The sequence below is a fragment of the Zootoca vivipara genome, chromosome 4 (assembly GCF_965207765.1).
Source record: "Zootoca vivipara chromosome 4, rZooViv2.hap1.1, whole genome shotgun sequence".
Lineage (NCBI taxonomy): Eukaryota > Metazoa > Chordata > Lepidosauria > Squamata > Lacertidae > Zootoca > Zootoca vivipara.
Window position 1 is genome coordinate 25,255,679 of NC_142587.1, and position 27,739 is coordinate 25,283,417.

Genomic DNA, 27,739 nt, shown 5'->3' on the forward strand with positions numbered 1-27,739 from the left:
GGAAGGCAACTGAATAGACGACACTTTGTTTGGCACTAGGGTCTAGTCTACATACTCATTTATATCTTACCCAGAGACAAACCTCACAAACCTCTTCATTCCCCCCCTCCCCATTTCATCCGAGGTTGAGAAGTAGATCAGAATGAGAAACCATGATTGCCCCAAAGATCACCTAGTTAACTGTACAGCCGAGTGAGAAAATGAACCTGGTCCCACTATCCTGACATTCTAACCACCAACCCCATAAGGGCAGCAGAATGGGGTGGGACATGGGAATGAGGTGGTGAGCTTCTGAAGTGCTAGAATAAACTGCAGCACTTCAAAGGGTGTTTGTGTGTTATTTTTCAATATTTACTTGGATGGTCTACACACTCCCTGGCCTGATAGCTTTACAGGGCAGAAGAACATTCGAAAATGTTCTCCCCCACCTGCAGAATGAAGTGGTCTAAAAGCAACCTACCGCCTCATTCTGCTGTGTCTGTGGACCAGGCCTAGGAATTGTGCTCATGGGTTGCCTTTCTCTTATTTAATAGCAAGGCCTCCCTGTAAGCTGCTGCTTGAGCCTTCCTAGAAGAAGTCTCTCAGAAAACGCAGGCAATTCCATCCTTTCAGGAGTTTCATGCTGAGCAGAATGTGCAGCTTCTGGCGAGCTGGAGCCGCCGCACCTCTTTCACTGTAGAAACAGCTGCGCCCCCATCTTTCCGCACAAGTGCAGCGGCCCCTGCTTCCTCAACCCCTTTCCATCCAAAATGGGAGGCTCTCTCTGAGGTCAAGTGTCCACTCCCACCCATGCTGGGCGAAGCCAGGGCCCTGTACCCCCCCCCCCTGCTGTTCCTCAATTTCCTTAAACACATGGGCTTAAGGAAGCCTCTCTTCGGAAGGCAGGAAGAAAACAAACCTTTCCGTATTCCTGTTAAGATTATAGGACGCTTCTTGTGGGTGGGAGAGTGATAAGGGCTCGCTCTGAGGTGAACAGCAAGCACCTCAAGAGACGGGGTTGCGTGCGCGCTTGTTAATATCGAAAACAACGCCAATGGGGCCGGATTTTTTCGTTTCCTTCCTCGCCCCAAACGCAGCCGCCTGCAAAGTTCTGGAGAACTCCAAAGCTCGCTCCCTATTTTGTGGTCTTTTTAAGAGCCCTATATTGCCCTACTGCGGAGTTTGGAGAGTCGTTTTTACAGGGCATTTTGATACTGGCGAAACTAGGTTTGTTGCTGGCCTCTTGGCGACGGCGGTGGCGGCTACTCCCTCAGAAAGTCCCCTCCTTCTTGTGACCCACGCATTCGCCTCAGCCTGTGGCCACCGCAGGAGGGGAAGTGAAACCCCACTTTTTTCCTGTCCACCAGCTCGCGCCTTTCACTGCGCCACCGATGAGAGCGCTCGGGCTGCAGGAGGCGTCCTCAGCCGAGCAGCTCTGGAACCCGAGGGGCTGTGCGGATCTCCGGCGGCAGGGTGAGGTCACAGAGCCGGGAGCGTTCGGCGCGCGCCGCGTGTCCTGGAGACCGAGAGGCCCGCCGGCCGGAGCAGGAGAAGCGTAGCCAGGTGGCTCGAGCCAAGTCATTCCCAGGACAGCGGAGTCTCCTGCCGGAGGTGGCCGGTGGCGAATATGGCGCTGGCCGCTAGGGGTGCCGTCCCCGCCTGCCTCCTCGTCCTCCTCGCTTTCTTGCCCAGCTGGGACACTCAGATTAGGCTCCAGGGAGAACCTGGCCCAGGTATCCTGCGCCGCGCTCCGTGAGGGTGGGGCTGGGCAGAAGAGGCTACCCCTGCAAGGCCGAAGCTAGGCTTTCTGTCACCTGGGGCAAAGACCCAATTTGTCACACACATAGAGAAGGAAACACACCCACCCCATTTGCGTTTGCGTCCACACACACACACACACCTCATTTGTTCATAAGGGTTATAAAAAGGAGTTTGAAAGAGGCTGGAGAAGAGTCTCTCCAAATAGTACAATTGCCTCTCTCTCTCTCTCTCTCTCTCTCTCTGTGTGTGTGTGTGTGAGAGAGAGAGAGAGAGAGAGAGAGAGAGAGAGAGAGAGAGAGAGAGAGAGAGAGAGAGTGAGTGTGTGTGTCTGGCTTTCATTGAACCATAAGTAGATCTTCTCAAAGAGTAATAGATTATTTGAGGAATTCTAAGAAGTATTTATGCCTGTATGTAATAATAATGATGATGATGATCAGGCACATACCAGAGAGTAAGCTCTATTGAACTGAGTGGGACTTACTTCTGGGTAAAAAAGCTTAAGATTGCAGTATAATACCGCAGAATCTGTACACAATTCAGTGAGACTTACTTCTGAGTAGCAAAGGCTACTCAGTTGAGTTTAAGGCTCAAAAGAATAAATACTCCACAAGTTAAATAATTGCTGGCTGCTGAACCATTGCAATTGAAGAATTTAAAGTGGATTGGCTACATTTTCCTTCCAAATTACAGGAAGGGATGAATACAAAGTGCTTTGTATGTCAGCATCACATTTCTTTCAGTGCAGGTATTTTATTTTCGGTATAAAGAGGACTCAGTTTTTGTAGCTGATTGTATGAAGCAATGCCCTCTTTGTGTATTCACATGGTGTAAACATGTATGTTGTCCTTTAGATCCAAACACACACACACACACACACACAGAGAGAGAGAGAGAGAGAGAGAGAGAGAGAGAGAGAGAGAGAGAGAGAGAACACATAAGCAAGCAATACTCCAAAGTGCTTCTGTTCCCCAAAAGGGCAGGAGGTGGTGTTCTGATCTCTTCACCGCTTTTAATTGATCTCTGAGACATTGAGGGAAGCAAAAGAAGAAAGCAACAAAACTTCCCCCTTTCAACTTTGCTTGGAGAGCAACCTTCTTCAGGATTTATCTTTCTAAAAACAGTTCCAAAAGCAGACAGGGGGAAAGGGGAAGGAGGACCATTTCCCAGGTTTTCCTGCTTCCCCTTGATTAGCAGCTCAGCAGTTTCCCCCCTTCAAACCTGTACAGTGAATCCATGATAGAAAAGTTGATCTGAATTTAAGGGAGTCTGTTGGAGTCAACAGTTCCATGGTGCTTATTTGAAAAGAACAGCCTTTTCAAATAAGTATCTATGCAAGCCAGTTTGATGCAAACACTATAATTTATTTGTTTAAAATGTTGCTTGTTGCCTGGTGCAGTCTTTGACCAATGCCATAACTCAAAAATTAAATTAGATCTGTATTATAATTTACAGTATATGAATCATCATGGTCCAAGGTCTTGCATACCCTGTTGAGGTTATTGTCACAATATTGATCAGCTTCTGTGGAGTTTAAGTCTCAAGGTTATTATTGTAATGGTCATTTTACACCACCCTCCACAATTTGTGACTCACCAAGCTGAATGCAGTGCACCAGCCATGTATGATGGCGTTTGTCACAGGCTTGACAAACCTATTTTTGTTGCATGCCCAGGACTGCAGAAGCAGAGCAGGGAGTAGTCAAGTATCCAACCAGCCATAATATATTATTGCTGGTGTGCTGTGTTACGCTGATTTGTAAGGAGAGGTTATATTCTGAAGAGACTACTTCAGACATGGGGAGTAGAAAACACTCAGAACTTGACTTTGGTTTGTGGTGTACAAAGTCCTTTATACCTTGTGCATTGTATTAGGGTTCTTCACATTGTAATTGTGATGACTGTATGATCAACATAGCGAATCAGGTATACTTAGGGAGCCTCAAACGGCATTTTTATCTTGAGAAACAGGCAGTATTGTTCCAAGTTAAGTGGGCTGTGCAGTGGTGTAGTGCACAAGGGAATGAAACTCTGGCACTTTTTAAAAAATATAACAACACAGGTTATTACATCATGTGCTGGAGCAGTATTTGCCATTGTTCTAAAGCATGGGTAGGCAAACTAAGGCCTGGGGGCCGGATCCAGCCCAGCCGCCTTCTAAATCCGGCCCACGGATGGTCCGGGAATCAGTGTGTTTTTACATGAGTAGAATGTGTGCTTTTATTTAAAATGCATCTCTGGGTTATTTGTGGGGCATAGGAATTCGTTCATTTCCCCCCCCTTCAAAATATAGTCTGGCCCCCCACCAGATTTGAGGGACAGTGGAGCAGCCCCCTGCTGAAAAAGTTTGCTGACCCCTGTTCTAAAGCTTGTGGAGTTGGAGGTCAGGCACAAGATCCATGATATGAGATTAGAACTCTCCAGCTGAAGGCTAATATGCTGACCACTACCCTACCCTTTGCCAGTTCCCCCTTTTTAGGAATGTCACTTGATCCTAATATATTTGACTCTCTTTGAGGGCATGGCCTACGGGGTGGTGTCTTGATGAGCAACAGTCTATGCTCCATTGATTGTGCAAGAGGAGAGCAGATTGGCATAACAGAATGTCTCCTATTAACCATTCAGGACCACACAGGCCACACAGAACCAGAATATTCTAGAATTAGAAGCAAACCCCCAAGGGCCACCTAGTCTGACCTCCTGCAATGCAGAAATCACAGCTAATGTATCCCTGGCAGATGGCCATCCATCCTCTGTTTAAAAACATAAAATGAAGAATAGTCCATCCCATTCTGAGTTAGTCCTTACCATCAGAAAGTTCTGGTGTTTATTTGGAACCTCCTTTCTTGTAATTTGAATATATTAGTTCTATTCCTACCCTCTGGAAACAAGCAGAAAACAAGATTGCCATTATTCATGTGACAGTCCTTCAGGTATTTGAAGATCAGTATCATAGCTCCCCAGCACCAATACTTGGGAAGCTCCAATACTTTCACCACCTCATGAGAAGAGAAGACTCCCTGGAAAAGACCCTGATGTTGGGAAAGATTGAGGGCACAAGAAGGGGATGACAGAGGATGAGATAGTTGGACAGTGTTCTCGAAGCTACCAACATGACTTTGACCAAACTGCGGGAGGCAATGGAAGACAGGAGTGCCTGGCGTGCTCTGGTCCATGGGGTCAAAAGAGTTGGACATGACTAAACGACTAAACAACAATATCATAGCTCCCTCTCAGTTTTCTCTTCTCCAGGCAGCTCTCTAAACTGTTCCTCATAAGGCTTGGTTTCCTTGAGCATCTTGGTCACCCTCCTCTGCACATGTTCCACATTGTCAAAATCCTTCTTAAAACTGTGGTGCCTAGAACTGGACACAGTACTCCAGGTGTGGTCTGCAAGGCAGAACAGAGTGGTACTATTACTTCCTTTTCTCCGGATATTATACTTCTGTTGATGCAGTCTAGAGTTGTATTAGCTTTTTTGCTGCTGCATCATACTGTTGACTCATATTAAGCTTCTGATCTACTAAGACAACTAGACCCTTTTCATGTGTACTACTGCCAAGCCAGGTGTTCCTCATCCTATATTTGTGCATCTTACCATTCCTACTTAAGTGTAGAACCTTATACAGTGGTACCTCGACTTCCGAATGCCTCAACTTCCAAAGGTTTCGACTTATGAAGTTGGCAAACCCGGAAGTATTTTCGCGCCGCGCACATTCTACATATGCGCAAAGCGCAAAATCGTGCTTCGCGCATGCGCAAAATGGACGCTTCGACATCTGAAGGTTTTGACTTACGAAGAGCGCCGCGGAATGGATCGCCTTCGTAAATCAAGGTACCACTGTATTTGTCCCTATTGAAATTCATTGTTAGTTTGGGTCCAGGTCTACAATCCTTGATTCCCGAGTCTGCAGATTTGATGAGCATCTTCTCAATTACTTCATCCAATGTTGAACAACAATTGGACCCAGGACAGCATCCTGCAGCAGTATGACACCTCACTTGTCACTTTTTTTCAGGATGACAAGGAACCATAGGTGAGCATTTTGGGGGTCCAGTCAGCCAGCTGCAAATCCACCTAACAGTAACACCATCTAGCTCACATTTTACCAGCTTCTCCTCCAGAATATCATGGAGGACTTTGTTGAAAGCCTTGCTGAAATCAGTACCTTCTGCTAGTCCTAGAAGCTGCCTGTACCTCTCCTTAGTTCATCTTCTGTTTTGAGAACCATAGCTCTGGTCCATCACCACTATTACCAAAACTATCAGAATACATGTGTTTTTTTTAATGTTTTAAAAGTATGTAGCTTTCATATTTTAATTTTCAATCATTTTCACACATTAAAAATAAATCCAGATTGTCTGTTGGGTTTATCTGTTAAGTAATTATTTTAAGAAATGAATTCAAAAGGTAGCATTCTAGAATATCTAGGCAATATGCAACAGCTGTAGATATTGGAAATTAAGTAAGAATTTACTAAACTACTGCTGTACCAGCATATAATAGTAATGATAGGGTCTGCATATAAATAATAGTAGTTGGAAAAATATTAAGTGAGCTGGTATTTGACAGTGTTGTCGAAAACCATATAGCTATTGTAAAAATATAAATATTTTACTGCATAGGCTTGCTTGCTTCCTTCCACAGTGTTTTCCATCATAATTATGAGACTGACACTGAATGCAAAAAGAATATTTTTAACCAAGTGTTCATATGATGCAGCTGTACTCATTCTTAATCACTCATTAATGTCTCGTCAAAAGAGCACTGTACTTTTTGTTTGTTTCGTTTACCAAAGGTCAGCATACTTGGAAGCAATTGTCATGCACCATTACAGACCTTTTTACATATTTTTCTTGTATTGTTCTCAGTTATCATGTGCGTAAATGAGTCAATTGGTATGCAGATTGTCTGTCATTAAGACCATTTGAAAATCAGCTTTGTCATTGGTTTAGTGTTGGAACTTTGGATTCATGCATATACTTCTTGAATATGTTGTGGCATTCAGAATGGGTCTAATGATGGATGGTCGGTCATGCTAGAATGAACAGTTCCATAGACCTTAGTCAAACTAAGTGAGCAGTGATATATTTCTCCTACACCTCCAGACAGGATTTGGGGCTAGAAATGGATACTACTGGGCTTTTTTTTTTAGTGAGTTGAAGGTAGTATTATAGAGGCGTCATTGCCGTTTGGTGTGTATGCTTATTTCTTTTGGCTCACTATTAGAAAACAGAAAACATTGAAATTTGAGTTAGCATTGATTCCAAGGGCAGACTCAAAGCTCTTTTATGCAGCAGTGGTATATGCTAGTAATTAACATATCAAACTGGCTTGTTTCTGATGTGGACTGAGAGCAATGGTGCAGCTTTGGTGTGATGGCCTCAGCATCACCATGGTTCGAGCCCTACAATCTGATGCCCTCCAGAAGGCTGTTACAGGAGCCACAAATTCCCACTGAAACAGAGAGCAACAACACACTCCAGTTTAAAGGTTCACAAATCAATCGGTTCGTTGAAGCGTAGCAGTGCAGAACATTTAGAACCCGGGCAACTAGCAGAACAGCAATACCTGCAGAGCAGAAGAAAACACACAGAACAAATGATACCTCTCCTGTGTAAAGCACGTGTGGCTCCTGAGAAGGCAAATAGCTAGTTCTCTCACCCTAGTAGCAAACAATGAAGATGGGTCAGATCTTCTTAGTGGCAGAGGCAATCCAGACACTTAAAGTCATGTCTGGTTTTAATTCCTCAACTAGATGTCCCCAGTTTAATCTTGCTGTTTTGTGTTTTCTCTCTCTCGGCTTTCCATTTCCCTAGCCCTCCTCCCTGCATTCCAAGCTAGATCATTATTGGGGGGGGGATCCTCCACTTGTTTCCATCTTCATGAGTTCAAGAAACCCCATTGTGAAGATTCAGAGGTTAAGTTTGCAATTCTAATTGCCTTTCAGTGTGACTCCTTGACTTTCTCACTCAGCCTTGTCGTTGCTTGTTGCTCAGTTTTGTACTTAACTGCATTGGCCTAATTAATTTAAAATAGTGCCTCGTTGCTCTCCTCTCAGTACAATTCACACAGGAACTAAGACCCTCCTTGAGAATATGCCGTGTGTCTCTTGAACAGTTTAAGCCAAAAAATAAACATTCTTCTGCTTTTCTAACTTACCTCTTGTTGGCATGTAGCCATAGAAACTTCCCATCCTTTTGTTCTTCTGAGTGGTGTTTGGCTTAGGTCAGGGACAGGCAACCCGTGACCCCTCCAGATATCACTGGATTACATTTCCCATCAGCCCCACCCAACATGGTCAGTGGCTAAGCCGCATGGGATTATGGGAGTTGCAGTTCAGCAACATCTGCTTCCAAACCTGAGACCTTAGAAGACTTGCCTCAGCCTCTGAATTTGGACCTAGGATTAGACAGCGCCAGTTCAATTTCAGCACTTTACAGTGGCATGGAAAAAGCAGTTCAGTTGTAGATGGAATGTGTGAAGCAGCTGATTTAGGGTGTGTTCAGTATTTACACAAATTTGTTCAGTTTGCCTTCATCATTTTGAAACCCAGCCCAAAATAATTGATCCTGTGCTCACTGACTTTGGTAAGTGTATCCTAAAGGTGTTCATGATAACTGATGAGAAGAGGGGCAATTTCAAAAGAACTCTGGCATGTAGTCTTTTATAACTGATGTCATTGTGAAATTGTTTTGTTTATTTTTTGCAGATGTGAACACTTCAATAAGTTCAAAAAATAAGCTTAAAGAAATAATTAAATTACTTGGTAAGTAGCAGGCTCTATATCACATGTTATATTCCCATATAAAATAAGCAATACACAAAGACGTACAAAATGTTAATCTCTGTATTTCTGGTGACATAAATGCAAAATAAACTGAAAATAGGGTGTTTTTCATAGTATGCATTTATGTTTACTCCTTATTGTTTGTCTTTGGGTTTGCTTGCTTGCATATGCCCCCCCCCCCCGTTTTCTAGGCATGCCTTTGGAGGGGGAATGGATGGGCTCACGAAGGACTACTAATTGTAATGGCTGCATGGAAGCTCCAGGTTCATAGGCAGTGTGCCACTGAATTACACTGGCTGGGGAGCAACCATGGGGAAAAGCCATTGCCTTCTAGTGGTGCAGCAATAAAACTGATAACCGCAATTGCAAAGCTAAGCAGGGTCCAGCATGGTTTCAAATTGGATAGGAAACCACGTGCTGAGATTCAGGGGTTGGACTAGATGACCCTCGGGGTGCATCCCAACTACAATTGTATGATTCACTCCCTACTTGTGGACTTCCCATAGGAATATGAATGGCTACCGTGCAAAACAGGAATGCTGGACAAGATAGAACTTTGGTCTGATCCAGCAAGGTTTTCCTTGTGTTCTTAGCCTCCTCCACATTTTCTCCTCTCTATTCCTCTTCCAGAAACCTTATTTTACAAAGCCTTTCCTGGACCACCATTGAGCATCACATTTTGTATGTATGTTCTGGTCCCTTTTGTGCATTCCTGGTATCCACGCTTGCCATTTCTTTGCCAGGTCGTGTTTTAAGCTGTTTGTGATGTGCACTGTGTGGCTAAGCCACGTGTTACTGTAGTCACATGGCAAATTGCCACATGCATTTCTAATGTCCAGTTTAGCTTGCCTCATGGCTCCTCCCAATTATTTGTTCATTCAATTTATATACAGTCCTTTATCAAAAGATCCCATGGCACGGTGTACAACATTGAGAATGCATTTTACGGAGAACAATAATTCAAATGACTGAGTTGCTTTACTTATAAATTACATGAAACTGTGGGCAGGCTTCCATGCCAGCTGCAGATGCCTCTAGAAATGTCAGCCACTTGCAACAAAAGTCTGCAGTCGGATGGTAGAAGTCACGAGTGGATATTATAATGCCTAGACTGACTCCCACTTAAGCTTGAATCCTTGGCATATTTCTACGGAAGTGAGCTGCATTGAGCTTAGTAGAACTGGAGTCTAAATAAATACGTTTAGGACTGAGCTGTGACTATTAAACTCTGTAAGAAGGAACCATGTAATGTGTGCGCACTGCACAGTGTTATCAGCTTGCTGTCGTTAAACAGTTGTTATTTCTGCTACCCTCTTTTAAATACTACAAAAGCTTGCCATTTGCTGTTAAAGCTGTTTCTCACGTAGCGTAATTCAGTGACAGTCATTAATGGTATTTGTATAGCACTTTTTCTTTTTTTTTAAGTGTTCGGAGTGCTTCACATACATTATCTGAAAGTTCCTTATAACAGGTGTGGGGAACCACATTCTTCACAAGGGCAACCTTCTGGGGACTGTTTGCAACTGGTGTGGTAGGATCCGATGGAAAAATGTGGGTGGAGAAACAGAAATTACCTTTACCTTTTGTCCAGGAGTCTATACTCCAGCCACACAAGTCCATCAACCCTAACCCTTTCCTCGTCCAGGCAAGCAGGAGACATTTCTTACAGTTCCAAGGACACATCCCAGCCAGGAAAAGGCACTCAAGGATGGAATGCAGTGCAGTTGGTTAGGCACATGATCTGGGGATGGGTATATCCTGGGAAGAATCCTGAAGGTTCTAGGCAGGCCTGGATGACCTAATATGGCCCCTGGGCCCGATCTTCCCCTTTCGTACCTTGTAAGATAGGGTTGCTTTATCCTCATGCTGCAAATTAAGTCGAGGGCAGGAAAGGTTCAAGGGTTCATAGCTTACCTACAACCATCATGTGAGTTCATGGCTGATTAAAAAGATTTGAAAGATTGGAGATTTTCTGGCTCGCAGCTCCCTATCACCGCACAACAATTTTAAAAGATTGGGTGTTTTTTTTGTTAGGATATTGTCACATGTATATTCATGCAGATTATTTTATTTGCAGATCACCGAATCCAAGTTCTGCACCAAAAGAATTTGATGCATGAACATGAACCCTCAGAGAAACAGGACAGATCATTAACTGTACACATGAGTGTGGTCAAAGGCAGGTGGTCCCCTGTTGTTGGATTTTGTTTACTAACCTTCCTATGGAGAAGGCCAGCATTTAATCTCAGTAACACTCAAGGTCTACTTTCACCGTTAATCTACAACACATTAACTTGGTTACCTATCCCTTTTAATCTGGAGGAAGTTGATTCCCAGCAAATTTGCTCGGTGTCATAGTCTCAAGGGATGTTGCGTGAAAAGTGTGTGGTTGTGTAGTCTGCATGGCTGGTTTGTAGTGCAGAATATCCTGCTTAAAAATGTTAACATATCAACTATATTGTTTCAGGATCCTCTGTAAAAGTGAAGGCAACTCCTAGTAGTCTAACAACACAAGAAATCCCTTTTTCCAATAGCTATACAGTACTGATTGGTTACAAGCTGCACAAGATTTCCCCAAATATCCTTGTGGACACACCAGTGAGACCTAATAATGTGAAGGGTGCAGGAACCGAAGAAGACATAACTTTGCTTCCTGCCTTGAAACAGGACAAAGATGCTGGTAATAATGGTGGCAGATCATTAAGAAAAGCTAATATCACTGTAAGATTCCTTTCCGCTGACAATTCAAGCAGAACTGAGATTGACATTTACAATTTAAATGATCCAAGAGAAGTCCCTGAAGTTCATGTTATAGCCAGCAACATTATGAACCAAGGCATTAAAACTGATACAGTAGTATTAAAAGGCAATGGTTTGCAAGTGGTAGTAAACAGTTCAGTGAATAATAATGCGAAGCATATTCCTGAAAAAGGGAGAAGAACAGCCCTGATAGTACCTGTTCATGGAAAGACCACTGCAGATGGCAGTAAAAGAAACCATCCTTTCACAGGTAAAAGACAGCATTTTTCCTTTCAGTGAGATGTAGGGGTTCACCTTGAAACAAATTTTCATACTGTTGTGTCGGTATATTGTTGTCGCCATAGAATTTGCAGAACAATTATGTACCCTAATGAAATTAAGTGAAATGCAATTGGTCACGTGTGCTATACTTTTATGTCACCTTTAATATGAGCAACATATGTCTCAGTTCTTGTGTCATTCTTTTTTTTTTTTAACAACAATCTTGTGATGATTTTAGGCCGAGAGCTTGAATCGCCTAATGCCATTTTGTCTATGCAGTAGATAGGAATGCTCATGATATTCAATGTTACAAGTCCACAGTATTTCAATTCTCTAAAACCAGCATCTCGCATGCTGGACCGCACATGAAAAAGCTCTCACCAGTATTAGAGAGACATTCATGCTCTTGCAGAATAGTGACTAAAGGTGAGCTGCAAACCAATAAATCCCAAGCTGAAATCTCACCTCAGCCATGAGCTCACTTGGTGATCCTAAATAGTGTGATGATTCAAGGAATACTTGCTACTTTACAGGGCTATTGTAAGGATTACAGAGATAATGTATGTGAAGATTTGAACACTTGAAATAGTTTTACATGAATGGTAAGATTGTTATTATATACGGCAAGTATGCAATACCATCCTGAGAATTCTGCAACCCTAATCAGCATTGCTTAGAAGTATATTCCATCCCTTGGAATGGGACTTGTGTTGTACTGGTAGTGTGGTTGTTACCGGTAACATAAAATGTTTAGGAAGCCATCTGTGCAAAGGAACTGCCACTTAGTTTACTGCTGCTGTTTTCGGAGTGGCTGGTATGCTTATGACCTCCTAAACTGTATCAGGAAAACTTTCACACAAATGGCTTTCTATGGGGTTTGGAGCCCATGTGGTTTGGCTTCAGTGGGGCTTACTCTCAAGTAAGTGTGTATAGAATTGCAGCCTGAAAGTCATAGCCAAATCTATACCTGATACAGGAACTTACACTTGTGTCTACTCAACACACCAGGGTCCATAACTCTTCCCATGCAGTCAATACCTGTGGAGGGCTCATGAATATTTTGCATACACTTTGTCCTTGGGCCTGGATACCATGTAGACCCAGAAATAATTCCTGTGTATAATGTGACTTGAAATGAAATGTGTATAATGTGACTTGAAATGAAGAAACTTTCCCCCATATTTGTGTGAAGAGTCTAAGCAGGCAAGACTGAATCCTGTCCCAAAAGTTTCCCCTCTATTTTAAGAAACTTGCTATATGTGTATTTACAGCTTTCAAGCTAGTAAAAGCTATCCACATGGAAAAACCTGCAAGCCAGTCTCTGGTTTTTGAAGATATTAACCGAAAAGGTTAGCAAATATGTATGTTTCTCCCTCCACCCAATTCAAGGTTGTTGTTTTTAATAAGAGTATGCAATTTGGCAGTGTGCACACAGAATTCCAGATACGTTTTATAACTTCACTGTTGAGGGGGGGAAGCTGTCTGTGTGAATCCTCTTGGTGCTAGTTCCCACCTCTTGGTGCTGGCTCCCACATTTAAGTCCGTGGCAAAACTTCCTTGACCAGGAGTTCCTTGTGCACATGAGAGTGCACCACAAAGTTTTTTTGATCAGAGCTGCTTTTTCATGATTTACCTTAGTATGTGAAAGGGATTTTCGAACATCACATACTGTATGTTCCCGCTCTGGGACTGTTTTGTGAAGTGCAGGCTTATAAATACCGCAAATTGTGGTTTCAAGTGTAAAAACAACAACTTGTTACCCAGTGCTGGAAATCTACTGGTAGTTATACCTGCTGCTAACTTTGCAGGTGCAAATGCTCCCTTGCCACTCCAGCTCATATCTCACTATTAAGGAACTTTCCTCTTCTGTTTCCAGATAATGTAGTTTCAGCCACAGTGAGCCTTGGTTACAGCAGTACTTTGGGCGACTACATTATTACTGCATCTCAAGGGTGGAGTATCTCTTATGTGCTAACACACCAGGAATTGAAAGTTTTAAATGTTGGATTTATTTTTTTATTTTTGCAAGAAGACATAATAGCTTGAATTAAAGGTCAAATTTGACAGGCTATGGGTCCTCCTGCAAATAATGCACTTGATAATCTGCATTATATTGTCCCATCTGGAAGAGATGTGACAGACAAATCTAACTGATAGATCAATTTTATGATGGTAGAATTGTCCTATTAAAACTATGGCATCAAATAAATTTGAGCTTTCAGACAGCGGTACTACTAAGGAACCAAAAAACTTATCAGTTTAAACTGTTCTAGCCTTTTAGTTCAAGTAGTATGTGAGGTGCAGAGTTATAATGAATGTTGCTTATAGCTGCTTATAGTTTAAGCAAAACTGGTAAAGGGAAGTTTTAAAAAACTTGAGGCATTTTCATGCAACTCTCGAGACTCACTTCCCATGTTAGGATTTCTCTACACTCAAGTGCTCAAAGAGCAGCATGAGACTGTTTGCAAGAGGGCTTTCAAACAGCCCCATCGTGTGCTTTGAAGTCCCAACAATGATTGACAAGTGGGCAACCCCACCCACCTGATAGATTTGTCCCTCCAGGGGTAGAGATATAAGGATCTGGCCTTTCACAAACATTATAGAAAAAGAATTGGAAATATTTGTCTGCCTGTGGTGCCATTGAGTGAAAACTGTGTATAGAAGCAAGCACAGCATGTTCACACCTCTGCCTAATATGTACAGGCAATCTTTGTTTTGGGTGGGTTGCACTGCCCCTGCACATGTCGGTGGAGGGCACATACGCCCGCTCTGCCCCATTCCACCCCCACCCCATTCTGCCCTTTTTTGTGACATTTTTGTGATGTTTTGGTGCTCCTTCGGGTTCCGCACCATGCGTGTTCGCATGATCAGGGTCATTTGGATGTGCTTTAAACGGGAGTTGTTTGTATAGTGAATGCATGATGGGATAGTAGAATTACTGTCCCCCATTCCCCTCCACCGTTAAAAATCCATAGTAAATGCAAACAGGGACTTCCACATACAGTCACTATGGAAGGAGGAGGGGAAGGGGAAGGATTTTTTGGACTGGGACAATGTGTGGATACACTAACACTTGCACACAGTGCTATTTTTCTAGAAAAAGAGGTGCCAGAACTCACCATGAACACCTCCCTTCTTCTCTTATAATGACAATGGCACCCACCTGGGAGATGCCGGAACTGAGTTTCAGCAAATTCTGGCTGAAAGAAAGCCCTGCTTGCAAGGTAGTGGCACACAATTCCACTGTCCTGTGGTGCATTCAGTATTTATATAAATGACTAGGACCCTGCAGTCATGTAATCACTCATAGCCATGGTTCCATTTTCTCTCCAGTAAGGGAGCTAGTAGTAGAACTAACATTTTTCAGAACTAAAAATGGTATTGTGTGTTGAGCTGTCAGCAGCAAAATGCTCCTGACATTTCTCTGGAATTGATTCCACCTTCCCTGAGAGCTCCACACTGTCAAGCTGATCAAGTTTATATTTCATTATGCAGTGTGTATTTCAGCCTAGCAGTTAGTCAGTTGCCCAGGCCAAGTTACACTTCTCTTATCATTTCAAACCTTCAGACAACCCTGTGACACATAAGTACATGTAAGAGAACTGGCAGTATTTCTTTGTGAGCTGGTAAACCTAATACATTTCTTTTGCTGAATGGTTTTGCTCTTACAGAAAATTAATACACAGGAGCCACAGAATACCTTTGCTCGTAGTTATTCTATGTAGCTTTCTTATCCATTGACTTGCAGATAATCACTGCAGAGTCCATCCACAGGGCTGTTGTAGTCTAGTTAAGGTTTGCAAACATATTATTCAAAAACTGTAACATTGCAACAATAGGGATAAGGATCACAATAAATAAAATATGTAGCTATAATTGCAGGATATTTTGTGTTTTGTTTTTGATGTTTTGTGTTTTGTTTTGAAGTGCCTGAATCTTTGGCATATCAGTTGTTGCTGTTAATTCAACCCCTACCACCACTGAAGAGCAAATTACAAGATTTTGTTGGATAGTTTTGCATTATATTAGCTTTGCGTTATCAAAACCAGTCAGGTTTTTTTGTAACTTGCAGCAACAAGTGCACTCAAAGATGAAGGTTCACAAAGCATAATGACAACAAAAATAGAAACTTCTGTAGAAGAACTAGAAAATATACTAACTGATCTGAAGATGGAAAGGGGTATGTATTTTTTGCCTTCCATTATTTTAAAAAACTTCATTCTAAAATTAAAGATTAGCAGAGCTTTGATAAAATTGTACTAATGTATTTCAAATGGGTTTCCCAAAGCATTCTAATCAGAATCTCATTATAGAAATAGAGCTGTGGACTCGTTGACATTATTGATTTCACTCTGAACAATTCTGGGGATATTGTTGTTATTAGCATTGCAGTCTTGGTCTGGTCAGAGAAATAGAGAAAAATTTTTTGTAGGGGACATGATATCACACCTACAAAGCAAGAACTTGACTGATCAGATAAATCTTTACTTTTAAAAATAGTATTAATAACTAGCTGTACCCGCCATGTGTTGCTGTGGCTCATCCCTGTGACTCTCACCACCCCGTCCCGACCCATGACCTATCCCGAACCTGTCCTGCCCCCAACCCCAACTCAGGCGAGCCCCCACCTCCATTCAGTCCAGTCTGCTATTTCGTTCTTCTCTGCAAACCCAAACTGAGCTGTTTTGGAGAGGGAAGCTTTTCTAGCTGCAGTACCAATGGAGTTGCCGCTAGAGGGCGATGTTTTGCAACCTCTCATGTTCCTGTTTTTTCTGGTTTTTTTAAAAAAATGTTTTTACCTGTGATAGGTGTGACATCTGTATAATCTAAGTTTATACAAACACTCGCCTATTCACATGTGATGTTGTGTCCAAATTTCAACACAATCGGTCAAGCGGTTTCAGAGAGAAAAGTGGAATATAACAAACATGGACAGCTTACATTTTTATATATATAGATAACAACAACAACAACAATTCTATACAGTCGTACCTTGGTTCTCGAACGGAATCTGTTCTGGAAGTCCGTTCAACGTCCAAAAATGTTCAAAAACTAAGGTGCGGCTTCCAATTGGCTGCAGGAGCTGCCTGCACTCAACTGGACTCCAACGAATGTTCGCAAACCAGAACACTCACTTCCGGGTTTGCGCCGTTCGGAAGCAAAAATGTTCAAGTCACAAGACGTTCAGCAACCAAGGTACGACTGTATTGCCCTTCATCTAATGATCACAGGGCCTGAGCTGTTTAAGGCTTTATTGGTCAAAACCAGCACTCTGAATTGGGCCCAGAAACTAATTGGCAGCCAGTATAGCCTTGCCAGGATTGGCATTATATGCTCAACCCATCTTGCCCTGGTGAGCAACCTGGCTGCTGAATTCTGCACCAGCTGAAGTCTCCAAACCATCTGCAGAGTCAGCCCTACATATGACACGTTGCAGTAATCTAATGTAGTGGTTAGATTAATCCAGAAAACTCAGAAATACTGCTTTCTTGAACATAGATCCTGACTTATCAGTCCCCTTCATGTGCTGTTTAAAAGTTAATACAGTAAGCTTATGTAATGGGCTTTAGGCTTCAATTTCTAGTTTACTTTGTACAGGCAGAGGGACCCTATGTTCTTGGGCACAGCTACTGCTGTATCCACAGCCCTTCCAATAGGCACTGGCTAATGCAGATGATGTGGGGCAATTTTCTCCACTTTCCCCCATTATTGTTCTTTTATATTTTTCATCCCATTGACTGCAGCGACACTTGCTGCTGCTTTTTCCCCAGTCTGTCACACACCCACAGCTGCCTCAAATGCCTTTTTCTTGACCCCTCTGTGTGCAGACAGCCATTACTGGATCAGCAGTAGCAGCAGATCTTTCTACCGTCACACCAGGAAGACCTCTGACCAGGGACAAGAAAAGTCCATAGTATGCTATACACCAGGTGTGGGGAACCATTGGCCATACTTTCTGGGGCTGATGGCAGTTGTCACTCCACAACATCTGGATCGCCACAGGCTCCCCTACTCTGCTGAAGACCTTTGGTTGCCTTCCCAGGAACTCCCTTATGCTGCAATCTTATACACACTTGGTAGGAACTAAGCCTCATTAAACTCAGTGGGATTTACTTCTAAGCAAACATGTTTATGATTGCACTTCTAATCTTTTCTGTCCACACAAATGCATGATGAAGCATCGTTAATTTGTCACTTGTCTTAACCAAGGTGATGATCTACTACATCAGGAAATAATTTTTTAGCAATGGAAAATTATGCGTGATTGTGACTTGTCAAAGGCTAGAACTTGGCAAGTTAAGCTTCATGAACGAGCAGGAATTCAAATCTAGGTTTTCCTTCTTTAAAGCTGTTGAGTCAGGGATGGGGAACTATTGGGCTGCCCAGATGTTGCTGGACTACAGCTCCCCTAATTCCTGGCCATTGGGCCAGGGAGACCAAATCCAGCAACAATTGGAGGGCCACCACATCCCTGCTTTAGAACCTCTGGTCGAACTGGCAACAGGTATAGTTCTGGCATACTCATTTAAAATCGATTCCAGTTGATTTGTGTGCAACTAATTATTCGCCTTCTCACTGAACCTTCCCAGTGTAGCAATGACAATTAATTCAATCGTTGATATTTTTTGAAAACAGTGAAGCAAGAGACTCCATCCACTAATGAGAAATTGCAGTCTTCAGTAATGGAAGATATTCTTCAGGAATTACAAGACCATCTAGGTAACTCTTATTGTTTCACTGAATTGTACAGACTGCAGTACGTATTAATGAGGTAATCATAGCAATGGGGATGTACCATATTGCATATGGTATTAACGGCTATTGATAATGTGGGAGGAAATAAAATCAGCAAGGCTGGTAGGCCTTCTACTACCGTTGAAAAGAGGATGCTGCAGTTTATTCCCTGTCCAGATACCAAAATTTTTGAAGAGTTGGAGCAATGCTAAATTCTAAAATTGCTCACTTGTTAAAAAATAGGCAGTGGGGAGTTTCATAATTGTGGAGTCAGATATTTCCCTAAATATGATTGAGTTCAGATTTACTCCTGAATGTAATTTAGTTAAAAAATTGTCAAATAGAAATATGCTTTGCCTTCTTAGATTCTGCATTAATTGTGTATAATCATTTTCACTTAATGGGAAATGAGTATATAGGGACAGAGGTTTTTGTTTTACATGTCTCTGTGTTTTACTGAAAGCAAATATCTGAAATGAAGCATTTTATTTGTTTGTTTGTTTGTTAATTACTATGAACAGCTTTCCCCCCAGTTGTAGTTCCAAAGTGTTGCACAACATAATAATAAAGTAGTACAAACATTTAAAAGTCAAAAACCAAGTGAAAAAAATCATAAACTTAGAACAACAATATCAATTGTTGTTCAAAGACCCATAGAACAACAATACTGCAAGGCCAACAAAGCTAAGATCCAATAGATTTGATCAGGTTCTCCAAAAAGCCTGGGAGAAATGTTTTAATTAATTGATTGAAGCCCATCAATGATGTTGCCATCTGTGCTTCGAGGGGGCCGAGAGAGTTCAAGGATTGGGGTGCTACCGGTACATACTGAGAAGGCTGACTAGTTGAGACCAATTAGCCAATACCCCAGTTTGGGGTCCTTTGCAGTTATTAAAGCTTAAAATGCTCATATTCGCAAATGGCTGATTGTTAAATTAATTGGCTATTTAACATAAATGGAAAAGAGGCACGCAACAGTGTCCCTTATGCTTGCCATGCCCTATGTCACAACAGTTTTCTAGTGCAATTCTTGTAAGTTACCATTTTATCTTTTGTGAAAAGCTGAAGTTCGTAGGCCTTCCACCAGTGACAGAGAGGAACCAATGCTGATGGACAATATTTATTCATCAAACGAACTTGAAGACCCAGGTAAATCTTGGTTTGCAGTGCATCAGAATTACTATGGGGTTGCGGCGCTCATCCCGCTTTCAGGCCAAGGAAGCCGGTGTTTGGAAGGGTGCAAGTGTCAAATAATAAAAGAAAAATTACATGTTCAGTGCTGCTGTTGCCCTTCTGCTGGACAGCTTCAAGTCAAAGAGGGGTGTCTCCCTTTGCCAGAAAGGCAGGCCCCTTGGAAAAGACTCCTCCTTGTCTAAGGTTAAGCAGATGAGCACATTTGTAGATGCCTCTGGTCACTGTGACGTCAAAGGCATAGAGGGCACACTGCAACTTGGCAATGCTACTTGAAATCACCTTGCTAGCTGGGGGGAAACTAATTCCATTTTCCCAGCAGTAAAATGTTTACGTTGAGTGCTGGAAAGATGTGGCATCTCCCCCCAAGGGATACTGTACTTTTCAGTGTATAAAACAAGGTGTTTTTTAAAAAGTTTTTGGGAAAGGTTATGATAAAAATTGTGGGTCGTCTTATACATGGATAGTGCATAGGATTGGATTGGATTGGTTGCTGCTGCGAGCCAGAGATTGTTAGCGGCTATTGGCTGTCGCTGCAGCAACTGGGTGGGTGATTTCAGCAACCCCCCCTAAAAAAAGCTCAACAACTCTGGGCCACCCCCATTTTCTTAATTTGGAGTCCCCAAAATTTGGAGTCTTATGCATGAGAGCGTGTTATACACAGAAAAATACAGTACTTCAGGGGGGAACTGGAACTTGTACAACAAATGAGCAATAGCTGTATATTACTCATATAGAAGGGCCTTCTCCCACGCAGGCTGCACAAATGTTTTGGCTTTTTCCTCCCTGCACAAAATCTGATGGAAAAAGAACCACAAATTTCCAGAATGTATCCAAAGCCAACAGACAGCCTGTCTTCCAGACTTACACTACTGAGTAATACCTGCTTGCAACACCTGTGCAAGCTATATATGCTATAAACTACTGTGGCAATCATATTTGCCATAGATGTTTCATCTAACAAAAATAGTGCATTTTCACAGGTACAATACATCTGACTGCTTGGAAAACATACATTTTTGAGATATGTAGCCTATATACAAAACAAAACAAAAACAGCAAATGTGCATTCATTTAACAAAGAACCCGTTGTGCAGACAGGCCCCTAATATTATATTTCTTTTGTTTGTTTCTTTTGTTTTGTGCCATGGTCGCCGAATAAATCTAATTATTTCTTGCTACAGAAGAAGCAGGTTACAGTGAAGAGAACCACAACATGCTGACAGAGCCTATCCCAGAAGAGACAGATTTTCCGCCGTTTCCAGATGAACCACCATTGATTCCTGCACTCGAAGCAAGCTCTGTTCCAAGTAAAGTCGTTAAACAGTTATCCACGCAATCTTACATTATTATTGGCAGTAATGGCCACCCCATTGCTCTCCAGCCACAGCTATTCCTGCATGCTTGGAGCAATCTAGTTTTGCTCATGCAAGCCAGATCAGTGAAAATCTAGCTGTACTGCATTTAGAATGTCATGAGCCAAGTTTGGAGCATGGTTATTACAATCACACAAATGAAGTGTAGGAGGGGAAGATCCAGCTAGTTTGACATTGACTGTAAGAGGTCAGCAGTAGCAAGGGAGACGGAAGAGGAATAAACCACCAAATCTTCCCTTTTCCCCCAACCCAACACACTCTTAGCAAGCATCAGCTACAAGCATAACAACTGGTCATCTTTCTGCACTAGACACTGAATATTCATGGCCAGAGAGCGTGTGTGCAGGTAAGTAGCCTGAGGCTGTTCCCATAATTCTCTGGACTGGAGAGACCTATGCAATATATCAGCTATCATCCCACCCAGTTCTACTGGAAAGTCCATCTACCTTTGCTCCATGATTCTTTACTTTAAGTTTGTTTGTTTGTTTGTTTGCCAACTCTTGCAGCTGAGTGCAGCTCACAATGTAAAAAAACAAAAATTTACAAAGCAAAACAAGAAAGCCAGCTATAGAATAGATCAGAAAGAAAATAATTACTGCTCCATAGGCTGCATGTTTTATTTGAAAGCTACTTGGAATTTTTAGACATTTTCACTTTATTACCTACAAGTCAGCAGCGAGCAGAAGCACACTGAACTATTGTTGCTATTTACCTTTTGCTTTGTTTTTTACAGATTTGGTTACTGAAGTGACGAATGAACATATGAATGACGCCCAAAGATATGAATTCTTTGAGAAATATGAAGGTAAATATGAACTACTTAAATGGAAGTAAAATACCCCATTAAGATTTTAGATAAGGTAGGATTAACAGCTTGCTCTTTGCTGCTCATCTTTCTGTAATGTGCTGTAGTTTTGTGAAAGCGAGCATTACCTAATACACCAGGGGTATAATTTCAGCTCTGTTGTCCTGTGTTTATTGACTTAGCAAACTACTGCTATCCCCATTCTATTTTTAAACACTTGATTTATGCCTTTCAGTTGGGTTTATTCCGGCTAAAACACATTTTGTGTGTATACAGCTGAAAGAGAGCAAACATTTTTCTCTTCCTGTGTCAAATTGTTTGCCTAGACCTCAATTAGAAAATTAACAGGGCAGATTTTTGTTGTTGGGTTCCTTAAGCCACAGTTTAAACCTGTAATAAAGCAAGACACATAAATCAGAGCTGTGGAAAACAACAAAAAGGTACTGCTTCGTTTGTTTACTTCATTTAATTTTGTAAACCAGCTGCAAAGCTGCAGTTTCAAAACTCATCACACAAGGCAAAAACAAATGATGTGAACATTTATAATGGAGCACTGAAACTCAGTCCTTAGAATCACTTGTCAGCAGAACTTGATGCAGTAGACAAAGGAACAGTTACATCGAATAATGTATTGCTGTACTAAGGGCTAATGAAAAATACCAAACAAGCAACCTTGTCCACACCCTAGTTAAGCCCGAAGTATGCGGATTAAGATGACTTAGTCACAGCAGAAACATTTCATCTTTGTAGTTAGCCCCTAGTGAAAATAGAGATTTTTAATGGCATTAGTGTTTTTTTATCATGAGGTAAAAGCTACAAACCCCAGTGTAAATGCTGGATTTTGGATGCCAGAGCAATGCGGCTGCACCATTCAAAGGCTTAAGGACTGCCAGGTTTAGGGGCACTGCTCCTGCGTGCCAGATTTAGTGGAATATATGCCCAGCTTTTGTGTGTGCTGATTTCTCTGGGCTTCTGTAGCTTGGGTCTGAAGCCAAGGAAGTACTGGCAGAGTCTCCAAATCCAAGATCAAGCTCGAGTCCCTTGGCTCTGCGGCAGTCAGGCCTGGAAGTATGGTGGAGTCAGCACACACAGCCCTTAGGGAACAGAGACATATCTCCTAACTGCCTCACTCCTAAATACTAAACAGGATCCCAATTGGTTCCTGGAAGGGGAAACGTCACTTTTATACCCCAGACAGATGGGATAAAACTGAACACGGTGAAATTGGATTTTGGGAAATAAATTTCATCTCCCCCCCCCCGCCGTCCATTCTGCTTGCATCTTAAAAAGAAAACAGGAATGAGTGACAAAAGGACAAATAGATAACAAGATTGTAAACCAGCAATCGTGCATCACCTTTTCTTCAGCATTGCTGAAGAATAAATAAATAAATAAATAAATTTGGTAGCACGGAAGCATTGCAGAGTTGCTTTTGTGGAACTGGCAAAGAGGTGATGGGAGCATATAGCCCTAGCATACAACTCAAGGGGTTTTAACCTACATCTAGCTCTCATTCATATTTGCACCATAATGGAAAGTATTTTAAAAGGTAGGAATGGGAAAGTGGTTTGGCTGGATTGTGAGAAGCAGGCGCGCTATGATGGTCAACTTGCTCTGCCAACAGAGTGCCATTGCAGCTGGTATGAGCATCAGCCTTACAAGCAGTGCTGTCAAATAGTTCTTACTTCATACAGGCTGCAGATATTTCGACAAGCTTTGGATATTTCGACAAGCAGTGCCAGCCACCTGCACTGTCTTTTCTATAGTAGTCAACAGCAGTGCTTGTTTGCAATGTCTGGAAAAAAAATTAAGCTCTTGCACAGGAAAGGCATGCAGCCTGTATTTGCATCTGCAACCTGTGTGACTTTGCTGTGCAACATGACCTTTGAACATTACAAAGGCACTGTCATTGGAACTCTGCTGGGTTTAAGTTCAACACCTCTTAAACAGCTTGCACAGCATAGAGTTAAAAAGATTGTAAGGGAATTTGAAACCACAGTGTGGAGTGTCACCAAAATCAGGAGATGTAAAATTTAGGAGTAGGTCAATTGCCTGTTCTGGATGGTGTTGCTCTTACTCTGAAGAGTAGGCTGGTACTCCTTGATCTAGTGGTTCAAGTGACCTCTGCAGCCAAGAGTGCCTTCTACCAGCTTCAGCTGAAGTACCAACTATGAACATTCCTGGGTCAGGACAACCTGGTCCACGCTTTGGTAACCTCAAGACCTGATTACTGTAACACACTTCACGGAGGGCTGCCCTGATATCTGGTCCAGAAACTGCCACTAATGCAGTGGCCAGGCTGCTCACAGGAGCAGGTTACTGGCACATGCTACTACTTTGCTGAGAGAGTTGCCCTGGTTGCCGATTTACTACTGGGCCAGTTCCAAGGTGCTTGTGTTGATTTGCAACTTGGGCCCAAAGTACACCGAGGACCACCTGATTCCTTATGCTCCACTTCAGACTTCTGGTAGGGCACCATGCATGGTCCCCCATGCCTTTGAGGTTCAGTCAGCGTTTACTGGGAACTGAACCTTTAGTCTGGTAGGCTGTACCCTGGTGAGTTCCTTGGCAATAGAAGCCTGTGAGAAGTCATCCCTGTTGTCCTATTCTGACTTTGGAATTTTTTTACTAACCAGTTTGTAGTGACATGTTCCTGATGTTTCTACCAGTGTTGTATATATTGTATATATTGTTTTTAGGTTGTTCACTGCTTTAAGTGCCACTTATAAATATTTGAATAAAATAGAAAAAAAAATTAAACACAGATTGAAAACTTTTAAAGTTTTGTGAGGATCTAAAATTTAGAGGATCTAAAATCACAGTAGGTGGTGCTGTAGTCTAAACCACAGAGCCTAGGACTTGCCGATCAGAAGGTCAGCGGTTCGAATCCCCGCGATGGGGTGAGTGCCCGTTGTTCGGTCCCTGCTCCTGCCCAACTAGCAGTTCGAAAGCACGTCAAAGTGCAAGCAGATAAATAGGTGGTAAGGTAAATGGCGTTTCCATGCGCTGCTCTGGTTCGCCAGAAGTGGCTTAGTCATGCTGGCCACATGACCCGGAAGCTATCTGTGGACAAACGCCAGCTCCCTTGGCCAGTAAAGCGAGTTGAGAGCTGCAACCCCAGAGTCGTTTGCAACTGGACTTAAGAGTCAGGGGTCCCTTTACCTTTAAAATCTAGAGCTGCCTGCAAATCGTGGGTCACTTTAAAATATATTCCACCTGTGTTAATATTACAAGCATTTCAGGTTGGGGTATCCAGTGAATATTGATAAGAAGAGAGGGATGGAGGGTTTTTCAACAATGTGTTTAGATTAGAATATTTTCATATTGTGCCTTTTATAATCAAGTCACCATTCGTGGGGAAACAGCAGGAAAAGGAGAGGTGACTCGAGTTGCTGAATTTCCAGATCACCATGGGAGGCAACTTGGGAGGAAAAGCCTACTTGCAAGGCTCACCACCAGCTTGGGGGCTTTGACATCATAGAATCGCCTCTATACAGGTTCTGAAACTCCATGGTGCCATTGACCCTGTTTGTGACTGTCTAGCAATCATGCATTTGTGATTTGGTGGCCGATTCTCCCGCATAATGGGGAAAAAAGTAGGATTTGGGTGCATATTAGCTTAATCTTACGTGCACTTACCACAGAATTTACCACAACTTAGAAGAACTTTTTATTATTATTACAGCTATGCTATAGTGTACAGCTTTATCAGATTAGTTTTCAGCAACGAAGTTTTGACAACAGTATTGCAGTAGTGTTGAGTATGAAACATTGTTAAATTGTGAATAATATGATATGATTCTGTGTTTGTTCCTTTAGGTATTCACGGCAGGAAAAAATCAAAAGCTGCAGACCTTAAAGACCTGCTAAAGCACATCATCATAGCCTGTGTAGCTGTCACTTGTTTGATCTTGACTGTAATAGTTGTTGTGCACATATACACTTCATTATTTGTGAAGAAGGAGCAGTAAGTCACTGTTTCATTCTCTCCTCCCTCTCATCATTGTATCATTCAAATTGCTTCCTAACAACTTGCACCCAGTCCTTGACATTTGCGCCTACTTTAGAATGCTGATATAACGCAATGAGCGTAATTGACGCAGTAGTAGATGCAGGCCAATCAAATGCAATTTTTGCTGGTGTAGCCATCTAAGAATCATAATATCCAAGTTGAATAACAACAGGCTTTATGATTCTGAAACCAGCATTAATTCATAATGGCAAAAGACAAGATTTGCATCTCAGTTCTAAACACAGATACTGCTGTATCTTATTGCAGAACAAGTCACTATAGCACACACTGCTGTAACTGTAGTGTTGCTCAGTATGGTAGCATCCCCATCCTCGTGTGTTCTGCTTCATGTGCAGCTTTGGAAAATCAATAGTTGCAGATTCTGGCCCATTTTCCACTGCCCTTTTCTTCTAGATGAAAGGCAGAAATGCTCCCTAGATTTAACAATGATTTACTTTGCTTATTGTTAGTACATAACTGTGATAACCACATCCTTCTCCACACTCCCCGTTCTCCTCAGCACATGATGTTTCATGATAGTTTTAGCTCAGCACAGTTTAGGATTTATCTGTATAAAGCTGATCTAATCCTCTGTAACAAGCCCATACATTTAACGCACTTCTTGGGACTTCAAGTTGGGCATACCCTTCTGCTAGCTAGGGAGGGCCAATGCAGCCAAACTTATTTTCTTTTTCTTTGAGGTGGGAAGCAAGTTGGGGAATTGACAGCTCTCGGAATAAGCTGCCAATGTGTTTTCCTGAAGCAGCAGCAATAGGCAAGGGAGTGACTTGGCTGCTGTATCACTGTTTGATGTAATGACTTTCTTTCATAAAAAAGATTTGTATCTATTAAAACGATTCCATCATTCTCTTAGGGAACCTGATAAAACAAATGCTGACAAAAAAGGTGGACCTGACAATAATGAAGTCACATCAGCCGAGAAAACCAGAAGCCAACAACCACATTACAATGTTGGCATTGAGGGAGCACAAAACCAACAACTAGAATATGCTGTTAACATTGCGAAAACAGGAAGCCAACAGCCAGAAGACAGCACTGTTGGAATTGACAACCAAAACAACAACAACTTAAGTTCACCCCCGGAAATGTTTTCATCAACAGACACTGATTACATCAAAAAGCCTTTAGACCTCCATCCTGTTATTTTGTCCCCTAGCTCCCCACCAGAAGACACCGGCTTGCTTCTCCCAGTTGAACCTTCAAGGCACACTGCACACAATAGTTTGCCTTCATACAACAGCAGCACCTCTAAGAACCTCAAAGTACAACCTAGAACTTTCAGAATCCACCATAGCTCTTATAACAGTCTAGGAAATTATGGTAAATCCAAAGATCATGACTATAAAAGACTTCAAGCCAAAGATACTGTTTGTTACAAAACAAAACCAATCTGCCAAAGACCATCTAGGCACAGACCCAAATCCACAGAACCCAAAAGAGGACACAAAAAGGTTTCAGCTAAGCAACATAGCTACAGCAGTTCAAGTTGGGTTGGAGATCCTTCATCAAATGTTCCTGCTGCTTTAGACACTAACAAAAACTCCAAGGAGTCAAGACTGTCCCAAGATGATGACTCAGACTGTGCATGTTTTCAGCATATCAAAGGCTCTTCTAGTACAGACTCATATTCGAATTAGAGCAGCACAAAGAGGAGGGAGTTATTGTTCAGTATGACTGCTGTCCGGAAGTGTGCAGTCCTATATTTTTACCATGGTTAATCATGATGGAACCCTATAGTATCCTGGAGAACACACGTTGCAATCATGCTACTGAATCATAAAAAGTAGGTTTGGTGTTGGGTTACAGGAGTTGCTAATCTGGCTTCTTGGATTTGTCCAATTAAATTATTTTCTGCTTGAAGTGTAATATGTGCTCACATTCTTTAGCAGGCACTAATTCACATTTGGGGGGGGTGGGGGTTAGAAAAAAAATAGAGCCCTGCACTGTGCAAGAACATGCAGTTCTTTGCAACATGAGTGTCAAAGAGAAACTGCAACAGTATTAAGTATTTGGGGTCTTAAGACCCACTGGCACTATTAATGTTGAAGCGA

At 42.2% G+C, this 27,739-nt stretch overlaps 1 protein-coding gene across 1 annotated transcript; it reads left to right on the forward strand.

Moving 5' to 3' along the window:
- Positions 1-1,606: 1,606 nt before the first annotated feature.
- LOC118085752 (uncharacterized) lies at positions 1,607-27,362 on the forward strand. The gene is made up of 12 exons (XM_088668666.1): positions 1,607-1,712; positions 8,450-8,506; positions 10,605-10,706; positions 10,995-11,537; positions 12,820-12,897; positions 15,621-15,728; positions 18,185-18,268; positions 19,352-19,432; positions 20,659-20,784; positions 21,584-21,655; positions 25,475-25,619; positions 26,542-27,362. Exons 1-12 carry the CDS (start codon positions 1,607-1,609, stop codon positions 27,323-27,325), a joined length of 2,286 nt encoding a protein of 761 aa, XP_088524792.1. The 3' UTR covers positions 27,326-27,362.
- The last annotated feature ends 377 nt before the right edge of the window (positions 27,363-27,739 follow it).

Coding starts and splice junctions, on each gene's coding strand:
- LOC118085752 (XM_088668666.1), top strand. CDS start 1,607: ATGGCGCTGGCCGCTAGGGGTGCCGTCCCCGCCTGCCTCCTCGTCCTC. Junction 1,713..8,449: donor CCAGGGAGAACCTGGCCCAG/GTATCCTGCGCC, acceptor TATTTTTTGCAG/ATGTGAACACTTCAATAAGT. Junction 20,785..21,583: donor CGAAGCAAGCTCTGTTCCAA/GTAAAGTCGTTA, acceptor TGTTTTTTACAG/ATTTGGTTACTGAAGTGACG.